The 19,547-nt window shown below is 45.9% G+C and overlaps 1 protein-coding gene across 1 annotated transcript in view; it reads left to right on the top strand.

The window, feature by feature from the left end:
• Positions 1 to 13,747, top strand: part of USP31 (ubiquitin specific peptidase 31) — a 68,853-nt gene extending 55,106 nt beyond the window's left edge. The window contains exons 12-16 of the mRNA XM_029221686.1: positions 326 to 445; positions 2,712 to 2,937; positions 8,205 to 8,363; positions 9,930 to 10,082; positions 11,998 to 13,747. Coding sequence (XP_029077519.1) covers positions 326 to 445; positions 2,712 to 2,937; positions 8,205 to 8,363; positions 9,930 to 10,082; positions 11,998 to 13,559 — 2,220 coding nt within the window. The 3' untranslated portion in view covers positions 13,560 to 13,747. The remainder of the gene's footprint in view (positions 1 to 325; positions 446 to 2,711; positions 2,938 to 8,204; positions 8,364 to 9,929; positions 10,083 to 11,997) is intronic.
• The last annotated feature ends 5,800 nt before the right edge of the window (positions 13,748 to 19,547 follow it).

Raw genomic sequence — 19,547 nt, 5'->3', positions numbered from 1 at the left:
AAAAGGGAGCTATATTGATAGAAAGGCGACGAGTTGAGCTTGGGAGTATGCTGAGCGTGAGGTGCTTCTGTGGCATCTAACATCTCTGTGCAGTATTTACCTAGTTGGTCATTCCTTTTTGAGAGGTAGCCTGTTCAGCAAATGTTCGGGTGCCAGCTCTAGCCAGGCGCCACTCTTAATTGTGTTTTTCTGTCGGCCCCCATCGGACATAGTTTGGGGAGATCCAGCGCTGTGCCGCGCCCTGGCCGGGGAGTGTCTGGCCGTCTCCTGTAGCAAAGTCTTGCCTTAAGCGGCTCTTAACAGAAGCCGTGCTCCTTGTTTTCAGCTTGCCCCGGATGACGCCTGGCGTTGCCCGCACTGCAAGCAGCTGCAGCAGGGGAGCATCACCTTAAGCCTCTGGACTCTGCCGGATGTGCTCATTATACACCTGAAGAGATTTCGACAGGTAAGGAAACCCTCTGTCATAGGGAAAGAAGCTGTGACCAAGTTTCTTATGCCCCTTACTGGTGGGCTGTTGGGTGGGGAGTTCTTTGGTGTCCCTGTTTGATCCTGTGATCCCGTGTTGTTATGGACACACATCTGCCCCTGCGTTTGGAGCCATGTGTTCTGTTCTTTCCCAGAGCAGTTTGCGCGTCCTGTGGCCCTTTAAATCCTCACCATTGTAGTTCATACTGCAGGTATTTTACTCTGTTCCTGAGGATTTGCTTTAGATTTGTAAATGTTGTGCTCAAATAAGTGCACTTTGGGATCAAAAAAAAAAAGTTGAGCGCCTTTCTTGGGGGTGGGTGGAATTCTATTTCTGCCTAAAGTAATAACGGGTGTTGTCCTGCTTCCAAGGAGCAGTTGTACAGTTGTGGAGATGAGTCATAAATATATACAAAGAAAATCTGCTTTGAGTTGTGTTGCTTTGTGAGTCAGTTTCCCCACAGAGGCTCTCTATTCCTAAGGTTAGAGTTGTCCTGGGCAGCCCCCTTGTAAGAGAGGTAAATGAGGGGTAAACGCTGGAGGAGTCTGAGCCTGGCGTAAGAAAGTTTGCATCTGAAAGATTAGGAGGAGGCCTGTACCGGGTGAGCTGGGAGCGGGGCTGCACATATATAGCGGCTGAGGGAGCAGCAGGTGCAGAGCACGTGCAGGAGGCTGAAAGCTGAGGCCAGTGTGGCTGTAGCTCCGGGGGGTCGGGGGGAGAAAGGCGTGCGTTGAGGTAGAAGAGCAGGCAGGGGCTGGTTGTCCAAGCAGTCCTTGTAGGCAGAGTGGGATTCTGAAGCAGAGAAGCAACATGACCAAATTTGTTCTTGGAAGAGACCATTCAGGCTGCTGTGTGGAGAATTAGAGGCTACAAGGATGAAGACAGGGAGACCTGAAGGAGGCCTTTGCAGTCACTGCGGGGGCGGGGGCCGGCCGATGGCTCGCAGTGGAGTTGCGGCAGTGGAGATGGAGAGACCTGGATAGACTTGAGAGATGTCTAGGGCTGGCTGATGAAGTGAATGTGTCGGGGGCGCGCACATGGTCCCCAGGGTGGCCTTTCACACACAGGTTTGGGGTCCAGCTCCTGTAGTAGTGAGGAGTGGGCACTTGCCCTGAGTGTCCCAGCTGTACGCTTCCATTGGGATCTTTCAGGGGGATGGCCAGTTGAGGGTTTGAACCCAGCTTCCCTGTCTCCTTCCATACACACAAACTGGCTTCCTTTGCTTTCTGTTTCTTTTGAAGACATCATCACCCTTCCAGCGCCCCAACTCAAAACTGCAGTGTCATCTTTGACTCTTCTTTCCCTGTCACCTAGGCAGTCACCTCTTCGGCCTGGTTGTGCCTCTCCACTGCCTCCTGTACGTGTCCCCTTCTCCCCATTCTTGCTGTCATCCTGCCAGTTCCAACTTCTGATACTTCCGAGCTGGTTGCAGTTGCAGTGTCTTTTCATTGGTTTCGTAACCTACACGGCTCTTCCCTTTCTACCATGTTTTGGGCACTACTTAATGGCAGCTCTGATGGCATCACCTCCTCCCTCAAAGCCTCAGTGCTTCTCCCTTGACTGCAGAACAAGGTCCAGCTTCTTTAGCCTGACCTTCCTGACCATGCAAGACCCATCCTACCTTTCTCTTAGGAACATTTTTCTTCCCTTAGTAGGTCCATAGTTCCTTGGGATGGGAATTATCTGTGCCCGATTAATTTTTTAAAGCTCCCATAGACACAGGAAACATTTGGTAAATATCTACTCAACTGATGGTTGGATTTCCCAGTGGGCTTAATGGGAAATAGAGATTGCCCAAGATTGTCAACTAAATGACTAAATTAAGTTAAGTCACTGTTAACTGTTAATTTGTCGGAGGAGTTGGGAAGGAAAGAGGCCCTGTTCCGTGAATGGCTGTTCTGTGCCAGCACTGTGCTTTCCCTTCACATGTGTTGTTATTCCATTACTTTTCATGCCTCTTTCGTGACAGAGGTTTCAGGATGAGCCCTTTATCAGGTAAGGCAATGAAGGCTCATTATCCCTTATATGTAGATCATCGCTGGTTCCATTTTTGGTGGTATTAAAACCTGTTCCTCCAGTTAGATAAAACTGTTAATCTGTTTCCCTGTGTTGTATGTGTCTTTGGAAACATCAGATAGGTAACTCAACCCTACTTCAGTCGATAGGGTCTGCCTTTCATGCTAAACTGATCTACCATCTGCTTGCACGAAAATGTCATCGGAACTTGTTTTTCTTCTTGCCACAGGAAGGAGACAAGCGTATGAAACTTCAGAACATGGTGAAGTTCCCTCTGACTGGCCTGGACATGACACCTCACGTGGTTAAGAGAAGCCAGAGCAGCTGGAGTTTGCCATCCCATTGGTCTCCATGGAGACGGCCCTACGGACTCGGGCGGGACCCTGAGGACTACATCTATGACCTGTATGCTGTGTGCAATCATCACGGCACCATGCAAGGGGGGCACTACACAGGTCTGCAGCGCGAGAGGCCGGGCGCCTGTGCTGACGATTCCTCCCGACATGTTTTGCTTGTGACAGGGTTGCTTTGCTTTAGAACCTCGCTTTCTCTTCCAGCAGGCAGTGTGCCAACCGTGAGGGCAGTTTTCATCCTTTGGTTCTCTGCCCTGAGTTAGATCGTCTGGTCGGGCTCTGACCTAAGCAGGGAATGGTGTGTGCAGATGGGTGACATCGTCTGACTCACCCTGGACTTGCTTTCTTGACCTCACCTGCATGCCCCGTTTAAGGTTTTGCTCTGCTTCCTTGAGGACCTAACATCTCCTTTATTTGGAGTGGTTGTGAACCACTTTTATAGTGTCTTTAGGGTGACTTGGAAGGGGTTTTCTTTTTGCTGTATGGTTAAATTTACTTTTTCATTTGTCAAAGCAATAGTGCTCATCCTATGAAATTTAGAGACTAGAGGGAGACAGACGGACAGTGCCATCAACCCACGAGATTATCACTCAGAAATAACCCATGAGATTAGTGCTCAAAAAATGGTAACATTTTTAGAAACTGTGGTTAAAATATACACAACAAAATTTACCGTTTTAACCATTTTTAAGCATATGGTTCAGTGTCATTAAGTACGTTCGTATCTTTGTGCAACCGTCACCACTGTCCATCTCCAGAGTTTCTTTCATCTTCCCAAATTGAAACTCTGCATCCATTAAACAGTAACTTCCTGTTTACTCCTCGCCCATCCCCTGGCAGCCACCATTCTTTCTATGAATCTGACTGCTCTAGGTACCACATGTAAGTGGAATCATACAGTACTTGTCCTTTTGTGTCTGGCTTATTTCACTTAGCATAATGCAGCCAAGATTCACCCACTTTGCATCGTCTGTTAGAATTTCCTCTTTTTAAGGCTGATAATATCCCATTGTATGTAGGTGACATTTTGATATGTGGTGTTTCCTTCCAGTGTTTTTCTGTACGTTCTGGCCATTATTTTATACTGTTGTGATTGGCCTGATTGGCCTTTTTTTCAAATGTCCAGTGCTCTGTTCAGGTGAACCTTTATGGAACACCTCCTCTACGTCTTGCTTGCACTGGGCTGTGTCACATCAGAGGCACACTGGAAATGAAAAGATCTCGACCTCTGTCTTCCGAGAGTGTAATCAAGTGGTTGAGGCGGTGCGGGTACACTTAAAATGAAAGAGCAGGATGTGTATTCGGTTCTGTGGTTGAAGTGTGAGCAGAGCAGGGGCTGGGGGAGGGTGGTCAGAGCAGCCTTCTCCTGGAGGGGCAGGAGACGCTATTGGGATTAGTAACCTGCTGCCTACACGTGAGGCCCTTGTGGGCTAATGGGGCAGACGCTTAATTTTTTTTTTTAATAAATTTATTTATTTGTTTGTTTGTTTTTATTTATTTTACTTTTGGCTGCGTTGGGTCTTCGTTGCTGCACGGGCTTTCTCTAGTTGTGGCGAGCAGGGGCTACTCTTCGTTGCAGCGCACGAGCTTCTCATTGCAGTGGCTTGTCTTGTTGCGGAGCATGGGCTCTAGGCGCGCGGGCTTCAGTAGTGTGGCACGTGGGCTCAGTAGTTGTGGCTCATGGGCTCTAGCGCGCAGGCTCAGTAGTTGTGGCAAACGGGCTTAGCTGCTCTGCGGCACGTGGGATCTTCCCGGACCAGGGCTTGAACCTGTGTCCCCTGCATTGGCAGGCGGATTCTTAACCACTGCGCCACCAGGGAAGTCCCAACAGATGCTTAATTTTTGTAAATATTATTTTTAATGACCACAGAATATTCAGTTGATGGAACTCTAATGTGATATAACATTCTCCATTGTTGAACACGTACATTGTTTCTGGTTTTTAACTTCGAAGATAACTGATGGACATCTTTGTGTGTAGTCACCTTTTCTGTACTATAATTCTGTATTTCCTTGAGATTGAGTCTCAGAAATGGAATTATTGGGTTAAGGGCATTCGTGCATGCTGGGGAAGCAGGTAAATTTGGGGGCTTCTTGCCTGGACATCTGTATGTCGGGGGACTTGATGTGAGGGCCCTCCTACTGTATAGGTGGCCAGGACTCGGATTTTTGCGTCCTTCTCACTCAGCCTATTTGGCATGAACACTTCTCTGGGACTTTTTGTTTCTGCAGTTCAGTGGTTTCTGTAGCAAGACCCCAGGGTGCTAGTGATTCATAAAGGTAGGGGGAGGTAGAGGGGGGTAGGCTCTGCCAGTTGGTATTTCAGTCTCTCTGAGACTGTTCCCCGGCAGTTAACCCTGAGACCCCTGCAACACGGTGAAGGAGGCTCTCGGGCCCCAGACCCCCTCCTTGGCCCAGCACAGTTACTCTCTCAACCTGCTCTTCCTCAGGAGACAGGGGACGTGGAGTGTGACTGGACACAACAATCTTTTGTTCTCGAAACCCATTTAGTTCTAGTTCTTTCAGTACGCTGCCGGCAGCAGTCACTTGTGAGAGGAATGATCTCGACCTGGAGTGTATCTCGTAGTGGAGCCGTTTGGATGGCCTCTACTTGCCCTCGGAAGTACTTGAAGGAGAAAAAAGGGACAGAGGATCTATTGAAAAGTCCATAGAAGACAAAGTTAATGTTAATGAAATGCTTAAGTATGTTTTACCTCGTGTTTTGGTTTAAGCCAAATTTTAATACTGTATTTTGTGTCTTACATATGTTATATTTATATTTTGGGGGGCCACTTGTATAATAAGTGTTGTGTGTCTAGTTAGATTTTTGCTATTGTGGCATTCCTGGTCATATCTGCATTCTTCGATACTGAGTCACAGAGTTATATACTCAGGGACTCTGAGAATTGAAAGGGACTTAGAGGGAATTTAATTTCACTAATTAGCTGGTGAAGTAATGCCTTTGCCAGCATCACTGGTTGGTGTTCATGTAGCTTCAGCTTTGGTAAAGAATCTCCTGTGTATAACAGTGTTTCTCAGGAAAATATGGGTGAGCACGTTGTGTGGTTTCTAGCAAGAAATTGTTGAGGAAAATCGGACAGTGCCAGATTTTCGCCTGTTATGTTGCTCTTTGTATAGCATAGACTCTGGAAAGTGCCCGGAAACCCATAACTGCCTTGGAGGCAGTACAAATTAGTGAGAGGAGTGTGGGTTAGAAGCTAGACACGTATTCCTAGCTCTGTGACCTTAGGTGGGTAACCTTATTCAAACCTGGCGACAATGTGAGGGAGGCAGAAGTGCTCGTGCCTGCCTCCTGGGGCCTGTTACCGACGAGGGGCTCGGATATTTTCTGCGTTGTTATCCCTTTCCCGTGCTTAGGCCATACGGCTGCTTTTCTGATGAGAACATTTTAAGTACCTCAGCATTGTTGAGTTAAAGATATCTTGTTTTTAAGCTTTCATTTGGAGTATTTATTTTAATGTGTTCTTTTATTTTGCACTGGTTCTAACTATAATTACATGGTACATGTATGGCTGACTTGTGTAAGGAGTCTAGAACAGTGCTTCTCAAACCATCTGTGATGAGGAACCTTTTATAAATTTCTTAAACCTTTTTTTTAAATGTCCAATCCTTCATGAACCATGAACCAGTACTTTTGCAAAAACACAATAAAAGTATCATACATTATCAGATTGCTATGAATGTTTTTAAATGCTTACCTCGTTGTGGTGCTTATCTCATGGACTGGCACCAGTCTGTGAGCCACAATTTGAGTAGCACTGGTCTAGGAAATACTTCAGAAAATAGCGCTGGGAAGAAAAGCACATAGAATTATTTTATAAATACGTCATTGACCCATTCATGAGTCCCTGTGCTGCCTTAGTTTCCACATCCTGAGGAGAAACGGACTGAAGCTGGTACAGGCTGCTCCGTCACCTCCTCTCGGGCGCGTTCCCCCTTACAGACCTCCCACTCCCGAACAGCAGCCCCTCACCAGCTGGGTCGTTCATCCAGCAAGCCTGATGACCCCACTGACCAAGCAGTCACTGTTTTACCAGCTCCATTTGCTGCTTGTGTCTCCCTTTCTCTGCCGTCTGGCTCCAGTGAGTCCACAGCTGCAGACGACTTTCCTCCCTACAGTCATAGGTTCTTCCTCTGCTCTTCTTTTTCAGGAAAAAGAAGAGCAGAAGTATAGCCCTTCCTCTTCCGGGTCCCTTTCGTCTCCTAGGAGTCCATACTTAGCAAAGTGGTTGTGGCCTATGAGGGAGTCACTCCTGGTGCCACTCGGGACCTTACGTGTCCTGCCCCCGGGGCCCTACTGAGCCTGTTCTGGCGTTCAGCTAAATATTCTAGCACTCGTTTATTTTCACCCCAATAAATGGGTCTTTTTAGAAAGAATTGTAAGAGTGTACCTTTCTGGATCAAGCTTATCACACTCCTTGATTGATTCACAGGCTGATGTGGCTCCATGAACACTAAGCCACGTCCTTGCTGGTACTTGAGTGCTCTTTATTTTTATCTCAGCTTAGAGTTTGGACTGGAGGGAAGGCCGCATGCATTCATGAGCTCCAGTGTTCTCAGTTTGCCAGGGGCCTTCCATCAGGCATCGTTTGTGCTACCTCTGAGGGAGGCAGGGTGGGGTAAGGCTTTAAGCTCAGGGACTAGATAATCCTGTAATGAGCTGGCCCCTGCCCTTCACCAGCTGCATGACCTTGGGCAAGCTGGTTAATCTTTTTGAGGCTCTGTAAAATGGCAATGATAATAGAACAAATTTCATAGGATCAAATGAGATGCACATAATAAGTGCTAAACACATGTTAGCTACTGCTCTCGTTAATATCATCATTTCTAGTTCTATTGTTTTCTGACTCTAAGAAGCACTAAACTGTTACAACATGCTTGAAACAGGGTTTCTCCGTACTGGTACAGTAACATTTTTGCTGGGTAATTCTGTATTGTGGGGACTGTCCCGCGCATGGTGGGATGTGTAGTGGTGCCCCTGGTCTCTACCCACTAGATTGCACTAGCATCCTACCCTCCCCACGCCCCCACCCCCAGTTGTGACAGTCAAAAATGTGTCCCCTGGGGCAAAATCATCTCTGGTTGAAATCCACTGGTTTAAAGCAGTATATTGTGTTTTCTAAAATTAAATAGAATTTCATCCATTTGGAATAGTTTGGAATTTCTTGAAGCATTTTGCCTGAGTGTGATTTAGAATTTGGATTTCTTACCTCTTTCTGTATTACTATCTGCAGCCTTAAAAAGTTCTTGAATTAATTATATGAGCCAGAGACATGGTGTCTGTGGGTCAAGTGGAGTGGCCATTGCGGCCGCCCTGGTGCTGATCGCTGGTGGGCTCTTTTTGGCAGCATACTGCAAGAACTCCGTGGACGGCCTCTGGTACTGCTTCGACGACAGTGACGTGCAGCAGCTGTCGGAAGACGAGGTCTGCACGCAGACGGCGTACATCCTCTTCTACCAGAGGCGGACAGCTATACCGTCATGGTCGGCCAACAGCTCGGTGGCAGGTAAGGCCACTCTACTCTTGGGTGGTTTGTTTTGAGAGCAGAAGGTTGTAGTTGATGGTCCAGAGAACTTCTCCAGGAGGTCTCGTGATTCTGTTGCTTGGATCAGACTAATTCTCAGGTTTGCATTTAATCTGGAAACCAGAATGGTTGCAGTTAAAGGAAATGGGGGTGGAATGTGCCAGCAGCTGTGAACCAGGAGTTCCCATGGAGGTGGAGTGGAGCCTGGCTCAAAGCGCGCTCGTGGTGTTTACTTACGGAGTAAATAAACGAGTGAGGGAGCTAAGAAGCAGCGCAGCACCCTGCTCTCGGAGTCGAGGGACTGGAAGTAGAACGGAGACTTGGCTTTGCCACATTTTGATCGGGTTATCTTCGAGCATGTCCCACCCAAGCCACATATGTGTCATCTGTAATATGGGTGTACTGATCCTACCTGCCTCATGGGGTCGTTGTGTGAAACAGATTAGGTAAATGTGCATTAAAGCCTTTTGTAAAGGGTAAAGCACCATTAGAAATCGTTCTTTTTTCCACTAAGATTGGCCTATTCTGTTAGGGGAGGCTATAAAAATATTAGATGGCTTGGATTTAGTTTGATGGGATCTAGCTTGTTGTGCTTATTAATCAATGCAGGAACCAGTACCCACGCGTGATGTTGATGCAGCCACACACAGTCCGAACAGGGGGACGAATGCTTCCTAATGCAGAGTTGGAGTTTAGAGAATAGGACAGAGGATTGGGACATGGCAGTGTGTGATCAGTTATTAATCCCTGCTCCCCTTGAAGCGTGCGAGGGGTAAGTTGGTAGCCGCTAAAAGGAAGCATCACTGAAGCAGAGTGAGCCCTGCTGGAGTCAGACCCCACCCAGTACAGCCGTCTGTCCGTAGCTGCTCTTAGTTCCCAGAAAGTGGAAACTCCAGGGCTCTAGTGCCGTCCCTCAGTGCTTTCCAGAGTCTGAGATAGGCTCAGAAATGACACCCTCTTGAGATCTACTCTAGATAGTCATGTGTCTTCATGTTCTCCATTTCAAGAGCAGTTTCTGTTGCTCCAATATATATTTAAGGGCCTCCCTGGAACAGACAGGACACAATGGCACGTGGCCTTGTGTATGCATGTGTGTGTGTGTTTATATATGAATATTGTGAAAATGATTTAAAGATCCCACCACACAGGCCAGGAAGATAACAGTGCACTGCTGCTTTTTTCTCTGTCAGAAGTATTCCTGCAGGTGCTTAGAACAGTGCCTGGGGTGTAGTGCTTAATGAATGTTTGTAGAATAGATGAATATATGCACGATTGTATCTGTTCCATTCTGTTGCCAGCACTAAGACTCGGACTTTGCGTTCTGAAGTAGCCATCCCTGTACTTGGATTTTATTACTGCAAACGTTGTGTGAGCGTCTGTCCTTTTCATCCCAACAGGTGACGTTCGAGCGGGCACAGCGTGGGCCTGGGAGTTAGTGCTGACCTGGCGGTGAGGTCCCCCGCCGCCCGGGCAGCAGCCCTTGGTGAGGGCGTGTGTGGCACAGGCAGGATTCTGGCCTGACCTCGGCGCCCACTTCCTTTCCTGCAGGCTCCACAAGTTCCTCCTTGTGTGAACACTGGGTGAGCCGTCTCCCGGGGAGCAAGCAGGCCAGCGTGACCTCTGCAGCTTCCTCCAGACGCACCTCCCTAGCCTCGCTGTCTGAGTCTGTGGAGATGACTGGGGAAAGGAGTGAAGATGATGGTGGGTCTGGGTTTCGGTGACAGATTTCCAAAATGGCAACTCACGGACACAGCACGGGCTCCCTCATGTCGAGGAGCATTTTATATAACAGGGTCATTTGCTCTTCCTCTGTGACCTAGCACTTCTTCCTTCCACTCCGTTGTTTTCCACTTTTAAGGTCTAATGTGGAGGCTGGGGCTTTAACTCTGTACAGTAATGTATGTTTTTTTTCAAAGCGCTGTTTGAAATCTTCAGAGCACCTGTGAGGGGACTCAGTGAGGTTGTGGTTTGCTGAGGGCCGCCTGGTGTGCGGGGCCTGGCGTGGAGGCTCCTGACTCACTCAGCTTCTCGCCTTCCCACCACGCTCTCTCCCCTGGAGGGATCTGTGGTGTGCCCTTGTGGGTGCAGAGCATCTAGAACAAAAGCTCTTGCCTTTGCATAAAGGTAGTTTTTAGGAATTTTGAAGATAGTCACAGTATAAAAGCTTTGAAAATCTGATAGAAATTGAGCTCCAGTGTTTTGCCTTCAGCTGCCGCTTGAGTAGTGGCGGAACAGCCCTCGGTTCTCACGGGGACCCCAGGTGGTGTGGGGAGGGCCGGGCAGCCGGAGCCCTGAGAGCTGGGAGGAGCAGGGGAGAGTGAGCTCAGCTTCTATAACGAGGACAGTGACTCATCCCCCAGCAGGCCTCATTCTGTGGTCAGCAGTTCCATCACGTCCAGTAGCCGCTCCTAGTGGCGCTCAGGAGGCTGGAAGAGGAAGGGCAGACGAGAGCTCTGTCGCAGCTCCAGCTCTACCCCTGCTTCTGGCTGTTGCTTCTTTTTTTGTAGAAAAAGAGTCTTGGGCTGTAACTGTGAAGCTCCTGTCTGTAGCTCCTGACATTTTATGAAAAACTGACCAGTGAACCTTGGCTTGTTTATTATTTAGAGGTTATTTTCAACACAGCCTTTAAACCTAGAATTCACTGTTGTTTTAACAGTAAGCCTAGATATGGTTTGGCCCCAGTCTGTTTTTAAACGGTGTAGTTGGCGAAATCGATATCAGCACCATCATCATGCAGTGGTGCTGGGTGGTGCCCACAGAACAGGGCCTATCTCTTAGGATCTCATCCAGACAGAGTTTTATTAATACCACAGCTACAGCATCAAGTGTGTGGAGAATTTAATTTAGAATATTTTCTGTGGAAGTTTTAAGTCACTTAAAATAGGAGTATAGTGTTCTAATTATGAATATTTTCCTTGGAGGCTTTCCACTGATTGCTTTCATAGTCAACGATTACAGGCCCGCCTACCTGTGGCATTGAGTTGGGGGGAAGGGGTTGCGGTTCTGGTGTTAGCTCTGCCTCTGTCCGTGTGATCTTGGGCAAGGACTGCACTGCTGTGGGCCCCAGTGTTCTTAATAGGATGAAGAAGCTGTAAATGAAGTAGCTCACATTTATTGAGCAGCTGTGCAGTGCCAGGTGCCTTGCTGGGCACAGGACTTTTAAGATTTTATTTAATTCTCATAGTAGCTCTGTGAGTTACAACAAGGGTCAGCAGAGTATAGCCCACAGGCCAAATATGGCCCCTGCCTTTATTTGTGTAAAAAAAAAAAAGTTTTATTGGAACGCAGCCACGCCCATTTGTTTGTGTTGCCTGCGGCTACTTTCGCAGCTAGGGTGGCAGAGTTGAGCAGCCGGCCCACAAAGCCTAAAATATTTACTGTCTGGGCCTTTAGAGGAAAAGTCTGCTGACCCCTGATGTCGAGCAAGAAGGTGGTTTGCTGATCCTCAAGTTAGAATGCCCATATTTCATAGGTAAAGGACCTGGCCTCAGAAGAGTTAAAATCACATGACTACTCCTTGACCCCAGACCCCTTGATTTCCTACCGTCTTAGATGGATGTCCTAGTAAGGACATTTGGTAGGTTTAGCTTAACGACACTCTCTTTGCTGCATTCAGGAGGTTTCTCAACTCGACCGTTCGTGAGAAGCGTCCAGCGCCAGAGCTTGTCATCCAGATCTTCTGTCACCAGCCCCTTGGCTGTCAATGAAAATTGCATCAGACCTTCCTGGTCCCTGTCTGCTAAGCTGCAGATGCGTTCCAGTTCCCCTTCCCGCTTCTCAGGGGACTCTCCGATTCACACCTCCGCCTCCACCTTGGAGAAGATCGGGGAAGCAGTGGACGACAAGGTTTCCATCTCTTGCTTTGGTAGCTTGAGGAACCTGTCCAGCAGTTACCAGGACTCAAGCGATAGTCACAGTCGACGGGAGCACAAGGCTGTGGGTCGGGCCCCTCTGGCTGTCATGGAAGGTGTGTTCAAAGACGAGTCAGACACCCGCAAGTTGAACTCCAGTGTTGTAGACACACAGAGCAAAAGCTCAGTACAAGGGGATCCATTGCCCCCCATATCGGGTCCATTTGATAACAATAACCAGATTGCTTATGTGGATCAGAGCGATTCTGTAGACAGCTCTCCAGTCAAAGAGGTGAAACCTCCAAGCCACCCAGACTCCCTCGCAGAGAAATCGGAGAGCACAGCCAGGAGATCCCCCGGCTCCAGAGGCGCTCCTGAGCCAAACAGAAGCTTGCGGAAGGGGAGACCAGTCTTGGCCAGCCAGGAATCATCTCTTTCCAGTACATCCCCTTCTTCTCCTGTTCCTGTAAAAGTTTCTGTAAAGCCCTCCCGCTCCCGAAGCAAAGCCGATTCTTCTTCCAGGGCCAGTGGACGGCATTCCTCCCCTGCCCGCCAAAAGGAGTCCTCCCCCAGATCCCAGGACTCTGTGTCATCTCCTTCGCTCCAGAAGCAGAAGTCAGCTTCTTCCCTCGCTGACAGTGCTTCCTCCTCATCCGCCAAAAAAGCCTCAGGCCCTGCCCCGAGGGGCCCCTTCCCTCCTGGGAAGAGCAGGACTTCAGACAGGAGCTTAAGCAGAGAGGGCTCCAGACAAAGCCTGGTTTCCGACAGAGCCAGCGTCACCTCCAGCCCCAAACCCAGTTCTCCTCGCGTGAGCCAGGCCAGAGCCGGGGACGGCATGGGGGACGGAAAGCATGTCCGCAGCTCCTCCATGGCCAGCCTGCGCTCCCCCAGCATGAACATGAAGGCCGGTCTGAAGAGGGACAGCAAGTCGGAGGACAAGGGGCTGTCCTTCTTCAAGTCAGCCTTGAGACAGAAGGAAACCCGGCGGTCGACGGATCTTGGCAAGACAACCTTGTTGTCCAAGAAGGTGGGCGGGAGCTCAGTCAAGTCCGTCTCTAAGAGTGCAGTGGATGACAAGGCAGAGAAAGGCTCCCAGGCGCTAGGCTCCCAGCAGCCAAATGTGAATGCAGTTGGAAAAGAGCAGCTTGCCTCCAAGGACCCTGCTTCTGCTAAACATTCCCTGCTGTCCGCTCGCAAATCCAAGTCTTCCCAGCTAGATTCTGGAGTGCCCTCGTCTCCTGGTTGCAGGCAGTCTGCTGAGAAATCCTCAAAAAAGTTACCTTCTAGCATGCAAACCAATGCACGGCCTTCTCAAAAACCTCAGTGATATTTCTGCAATCCAAGTGTTTTATCTGTAAAGATGTTAATTTATTTAGAACCCCTTCCCTCCCACCAAAGCCCTCTATGCTTTTGTTTTGTATTTTTTGGGTCACGTGCCTGACATACGTGTGTGTGTGTGTGTGTGTGTGTGTGTGTGTGTGTGTGTGTGTGTGTAGAATTCAATTGCAAATTGTTAAAAGCATCGCCTTATTCTGCCATTGAACCAAATAACAGCCATAGGCAAAGCATTGATACCAAGTTAACTGGAATAATTGCAGACAATACCCTGGACGGTCCCTTTAGCAATTGTACATATTTCTTTCTAGAGAACTCTAATGACTTTCGTTGGACACTAGGGATTTGAAACCTGTGAACCAGTTAAGCTGTCGTTAGTGTGCTCTGTAGAAGGATGAATTATTTGACTTGGGTTTCATCTGAGCGGAATTTGTCCTCAACTGCGTGCGGATTGTCGTGTGGCACCAGAAGCTCTAAAAACTGTGACACTAACAGTGAAACAAACCGAGGGAAGACTGTTGCTTTCTGCACTTTGGCCCCATCTACCAGTCTTTGTAAAGGGCAATATTTTAACACTAATGTTTCTCAGGTATATACTCAGCTAGTCTAGGATGGGTGCGCACATCAGTGAAAGGATCAAAGAAGAAGGTGGCCTGTGGGTGGCTGTCATTTCTCCTACTGCCACAGATAGAAGTTTTTAGAGGTAGAAATGAAGTCCTTCACCACCTTCATATCTGCAAAGATGTCTGTACCATAAGCTGTCTTGACCCTTGGGATATGTCCTAAGAGGTGGCAAACTGGATAGCTGGAAAGCCAGTCGCTAGTAGTTAAATTTTTTTTTTCCTTGTCAATTTGCGAGCTAAGGTCATTGGGATTTTGAAGTGTAGTAGAGCAGTTAATACCTTTGAAAGAGTCCTGGAGAAAAAAAATGGATTCTAAACTGGATGCATAAATCTGCCATTTTCCTTCTCTGTTGTTGCTTTTTTCCACATTAGAAGTTGAAAGCTCCATGCTGCACCATGTGTGCATGCCTTTGTTTCCTCATCTTGTAATTTGGAGAGGAAAGAAGTTGCCTAATGCCAGCAGTTAGTGATGGTATGTTAGAACGATGTGTGACAAAGTGTTATATGCACACTTCTGGTCCTGCCTGTCAGTCTTAGTTGTGACTGTTTTTCAGGAACTCATTTATTTCTTCTTTGTGCTGAAGATTTAATCTCTTACCCAGAAACTCACAAGCAGGATGGAGCATGGTCCATCTGGCATTGTCAGTGCAAGTTGCATTTCTTGTTTAGAAAAAAAAGGGAACCTCACAGAAATCCAAAGATAAGCAAAATTATATATATATATATATATATATATATATATATATATATATATAATTTCAGGCTTTTAGGAGGTATTCTGGAATTTTGTGCTTTTTTTTTTTCCACTTTTTTTAAATGTCAAGAGAGTCATAGTTCCAATTCTCTTTGAATAGCATTTGTCACTTTGCCATGAAATATAGCATGCTAAGTTTATATGCTTTTACATATTAACTTTTTTTTTAAGTCATGGACTCTTCAGGTTCTTCCTGAACTCTGTGCACAGATCCATTTATGATCTCCCTTTTCAGTATTGCTCTGTGTGAAGTGACTGTAACACATATTACATGCATAGCTATGAATTCTGCACTGCCCTGTTTTTTTTTTTCTTTCTTTTCTATGAATACCTCTTGGGAAATGTTTCCAGTAAGTTACTTAACTTTATTTTGCTGCTAATTTGAGCATTAGCAGGTAACTTGCAGGTCTGGAGGCCATTTATGTTGAGGGTTGCTGGAATTTTAGACCCTTGCAGTGTTTAAGACCTACACGTTCAGCCTTGTGAGAGTTACACTAGCGCTCCATGAAATTCACTTACTGTGAGCCTGTCGCCCATTGCACTCGATCCTGACTCACCACTTTGCTTGGTGTCCTCGTTTCACCGTACAGACGTCTGGTTTCCCAAAGCAGCCTTACTCTCCCCTGCTGGGCTGTGACTGCCTTCGATCTTGTTGTTGCGTCCAACGGCACATTGACAGCCTGATCCGTGCATAGCCACTTCGAGTTTTCCTGTATCACTTTTATTTCCTAAAAAGATGCACCAAATGTGGGGTTGTCAATATCCGGAACTGAGTGTTTGTCTGACTCTCATCTTTCTTTAATAGGTAAATCTCGTTTGAAATCTCCTATCTGAAGCTCTGAAACAGTCTTAGAATCATAGTTTGACTACACCGAGTGTTTTAATAACACTTTTTGGGGGGCTGTAAACAGTTAAGTATTAATTAGAATCTAGTTTAATTTTCACGGTGGTAAGTATTTTTACTCTTTGAGTCCTCCAGGAATGGATTTTCTGTTATGTCTAGTGTCTTTAAGAGAAAAAACACAACAACTCTACGAACTCCATTAAATTTCCATGGGATCTAGAAATAAATTTTCCGTATCTATAAACTTATGTCTGTGGAGTTTAGTTCTTGTTTCAGATTTAAATGGAAAAAAAATCAGGAAGTATTATGGCACTGTTTAGGCATCTTTAGGCTATTATATTTCTGTGCTTGGTAAACAATGAAAACTTCATTCTTAATTATTAGGTTACAACCTTTAAGCCACGGAAAAGGATATTTTGCCCCAAAGTTTGGAGGTGCTCTTTGTGGTGTGAAGTACCCTATGGGAAAATTATTACTTGGTTCAGTTCAGTTCTTTGGTAGACTTAGTGACTTGGTGTTTTGTTTTTTCTTTTCCCAGTGATGTTTGGTACAATGAGCTTGTATGTGTTTTGGGGTTAAAAATCACCTGCTGAGGATGGTGGACCTGGGTTCCTGGTTGACAACCAGGTGGGCCTGATTAGAGTAGTCATTTCCTGGTAGGCACAAAATAATCACCAACAGTAGCGTTGCATCTGTAATGTTTGTTTGCTTTTAAAAAACTTTATTCTTGATTTCTTTTCCTATAAACATCGAGTGCACTGAGTCTGTATCATTCCGTAGGACAGCCCTACACCTTGCCTTTGTAATCCCTTATATAATGTGGAAGCACAAAGAAACTGTTAAGCTCGTATCATCTCAAGACCGTCTCCCACCTTTTTTGTATTTTCTTATCCTAAAAGCAGCCTAACTGAAAGTAAGTAATGCTCCTCTGGACCAATAGAAATGTGGGAGTATTTGTGACATGGTAAAATATTGTTAATCTCTGTGAGGCTTCTCTGACCTCTTCTGTAATCATTCTCTCGTCATTCATTCATTCATTTATTCATTCTGCAAACATTCGTTGAGGGCCTGCTTTGCTTGTAAAGGCAAGCTGAGAGCTTCGAGAGTTTGCTGTAGCTGAGGAGCCCTGGGAGCACAGCTGATGAACCAGGGGATGCCAGTGATGTCCTAGATGGAGCGACAGTCCTCCCGAGCAGAAAGATCAAGTGGATCCTGGTGATCAGCTGAGCCTGTGGGCCTCGTGAACAAGTCTGTTCTGTTCTGGAAACCAAAAGTGGCCTTCTTCATCTTTGGAGACATTTTATTGTCACATCCTCTTTTTCAGACTGTGCTGTCTCTACTACTTAGGGATATGGAAATCCATTACAGAGTCACTTTTCATTAGAATTCGGTCATCCGCATTTGTATGAGATGGATGTGGGGATTTTGGAGGGTGGGTGGGGAGAGAAATTGTCATCCCTCTAAAGTACCTGTCATGAAAAAACAGGAGCAGAACGTGAAGGAAACAGGTGGCAGCCTTTAGGAAAAAAGGAACAGAGAAGAGCTGTGAACAAAGCTCATTTTTTTTCAAATAAACATGCTTTAAAAAGTAGATTGACATCCGACGTTAAATTTCATTCTGACAAATTACCGAACAGCTGAAGGTACTGTTTCCTGTGTAGGTTATCATAATTATTGGATGCAAAGATAATTAGTGTTTCCGGGTTGGATTTTTGAGATAGTATGCAAACCATAAGCACAGTTTCAATAAAACGTATTCTGTGAGGTGTGTTGAACTTTGTATTATTTGGAATTGAGAAGAGCAAAACTTGCTGACAAACCAGTGCCTATATCATAAACATAAACATAAACACAAAAAATAGCTGTTACTGTACAGGCTGTCTGTCTGCAATTTCACGAAGGGTATGTTGTTGCTAAACCTGACTACATATTTTGGGGGGGAATCCCATGCTTTTATTTAAATGAACACTCAGTCTCATACTGCCTTTTGATCAACTCCCAAAGTGTTTTTGCAGCTGCATTTTAAGCATGACCAATCATTTTTCCCCCAAATAATGAAAATAATTTTGCATGGCCTCCATCTAACCCAGAAAGCATGCTCTTACTGCCTATGCAAGCAACTAATAAAAAAATACAGACTATTTAACACTCAACGTAAGTTTAAAAAAAAAAACCCACACACAATTCTTAGATTATGGAGCTCTATTTTTGAATTTCTAATTTTTAAAATGTGGCTTAATCAGTATCAAAGAACATGAATGTGATTTCTTGCTTTGCACGTGTTTCTCTTTGCCGATTTTTCTTTTTTTTTTTTGTTTTGATCATTGGCAAAATTGTATGTAAAATAAGTATTGTGCAAGCAGGAGTGGAAATGGGTATGTTGAACACTCACTGGTTTATATACTGTATTTAGCCTGAAGACTTTCCTAAAGTATTTTGTTCTAAAAATAACCTGCCATTTTCTATAGATCTTAATTTTTTATATCTTCTACGGTTCCATTGTGGCCACAAGGGAAGAATGTGGCTTCTAAAACTGCTAACAGTTTTAAAACACTTTTGTAGAGACTTGAGCTGTTCTGGAAAGCTTTGGAGCTTCCCAGCTGCTGGTCACAATGAGACTAAACTGTGGCGTTTACAGTAGCATTGACAGTGGGGTAGGTTCTAGAGCCATCTCACGTTCGTCTGAGACCCGTGTTTCCCAATTTGGGGGAGAAGGGAGATCCATAGCAGACTGGGGAGGCTTTTTCAAATCTCCCACGCGTACTCTCCCCAGGATTCTGTCAAGCCTCTTCTGAATGACTCGTCTGAGATTCTGATAGCCAGTGTTCACTAGACTCTTCTAGGGAACTTTTAAAAATGCTTGGGTCCCACTCCCAAGCTTTTGATATACTTAGTGTAGGGGCAGGTCCCAGGAATTACCATATTTATATTGAAAGCTCCGAGATATTTCTAATTTGCAGTCAGAATTGAGAAACACTGTGATACACCCTTCCTTTGCTGAGAACTATGGCGAGAATCACTGCCGTATGAAGTACTCAGGAGTGACTCAGACTTCTCTGTTGCTTTGGAGAGAAAAGAAAAAAAAAGAGATTGAGAGCTACTGATCAACCTCCTGTTTGAAATGAGGGGGGCCTTTCTGATGTGAGGAGCTTGGAGCTTTGTGTGTGCCTCAGCACTGGCCGTCTGGTGGGAACCGGTGGTCCTTAGTTTGCTGAAGCAGGCAGAGTGCCCCATGGGTTTGCCTCCTTCCCAGAGCCCTTCCCCCTGGATGCCACAGCAGGGCCAGACCCTTGGGGGAGCAGGGCGGTCACTCTGAGTTAGAAAATGGAAGTAAAGCCTTCAATGGCTTTGAAAAACCTGTCCCTGATTTTGATAGACCGATTGTCACCTTGTAGTAATTACAGTAGCAAACCCTAGGCTGCTGCCCAATTTCCTATTTAGCTCACTCTCTACTATCCAGAATGTAGTTTCAGGAATTTTTTTTTTTTTTAGTTTAAAAATGAATGTGAAGCATTTTATTTGGGGTCTTTTTTCAGGTAACCCTCGGTATTTTTTCATGTAATTAAAAAATCAAATAATATTCATCCAAAAATTTGGCAGTACATGTTACCTGTGGAGGCAAATGAAATTTAATTTTAATCTGTGGTGAGCTGAATGCACTACAACATCTTCAAAATAAGCTGCTGTGCTTCTCAGGTGGTTTCTTCCTGTTGAGCATGTCGCTGCCTACAAAAAAAAGAATTTACCTGGTGTTTTCAA

This window comes from Monodon monoceros, unplaced genomic scaffold (assembly GCF_005190385.1).
Source record: "Monodon monoceros isolate NGI ecotype Baffin Bay Population unplaced genomic scaffold, NGI_Narwhal_1 Super_Scaffold_13, whole genome shotgun sequence".
Lineage (NCBI taxonomy): Eukaryota > Metazoa > Chordata > Mammalia > Artiodactyla > Monodontidae > Monodon > Monodon monoceros.
Note: the sequence above shows the minus strand (reverse complement) of the source record. Positions and strands in the feature narration are given on the sequence as shown.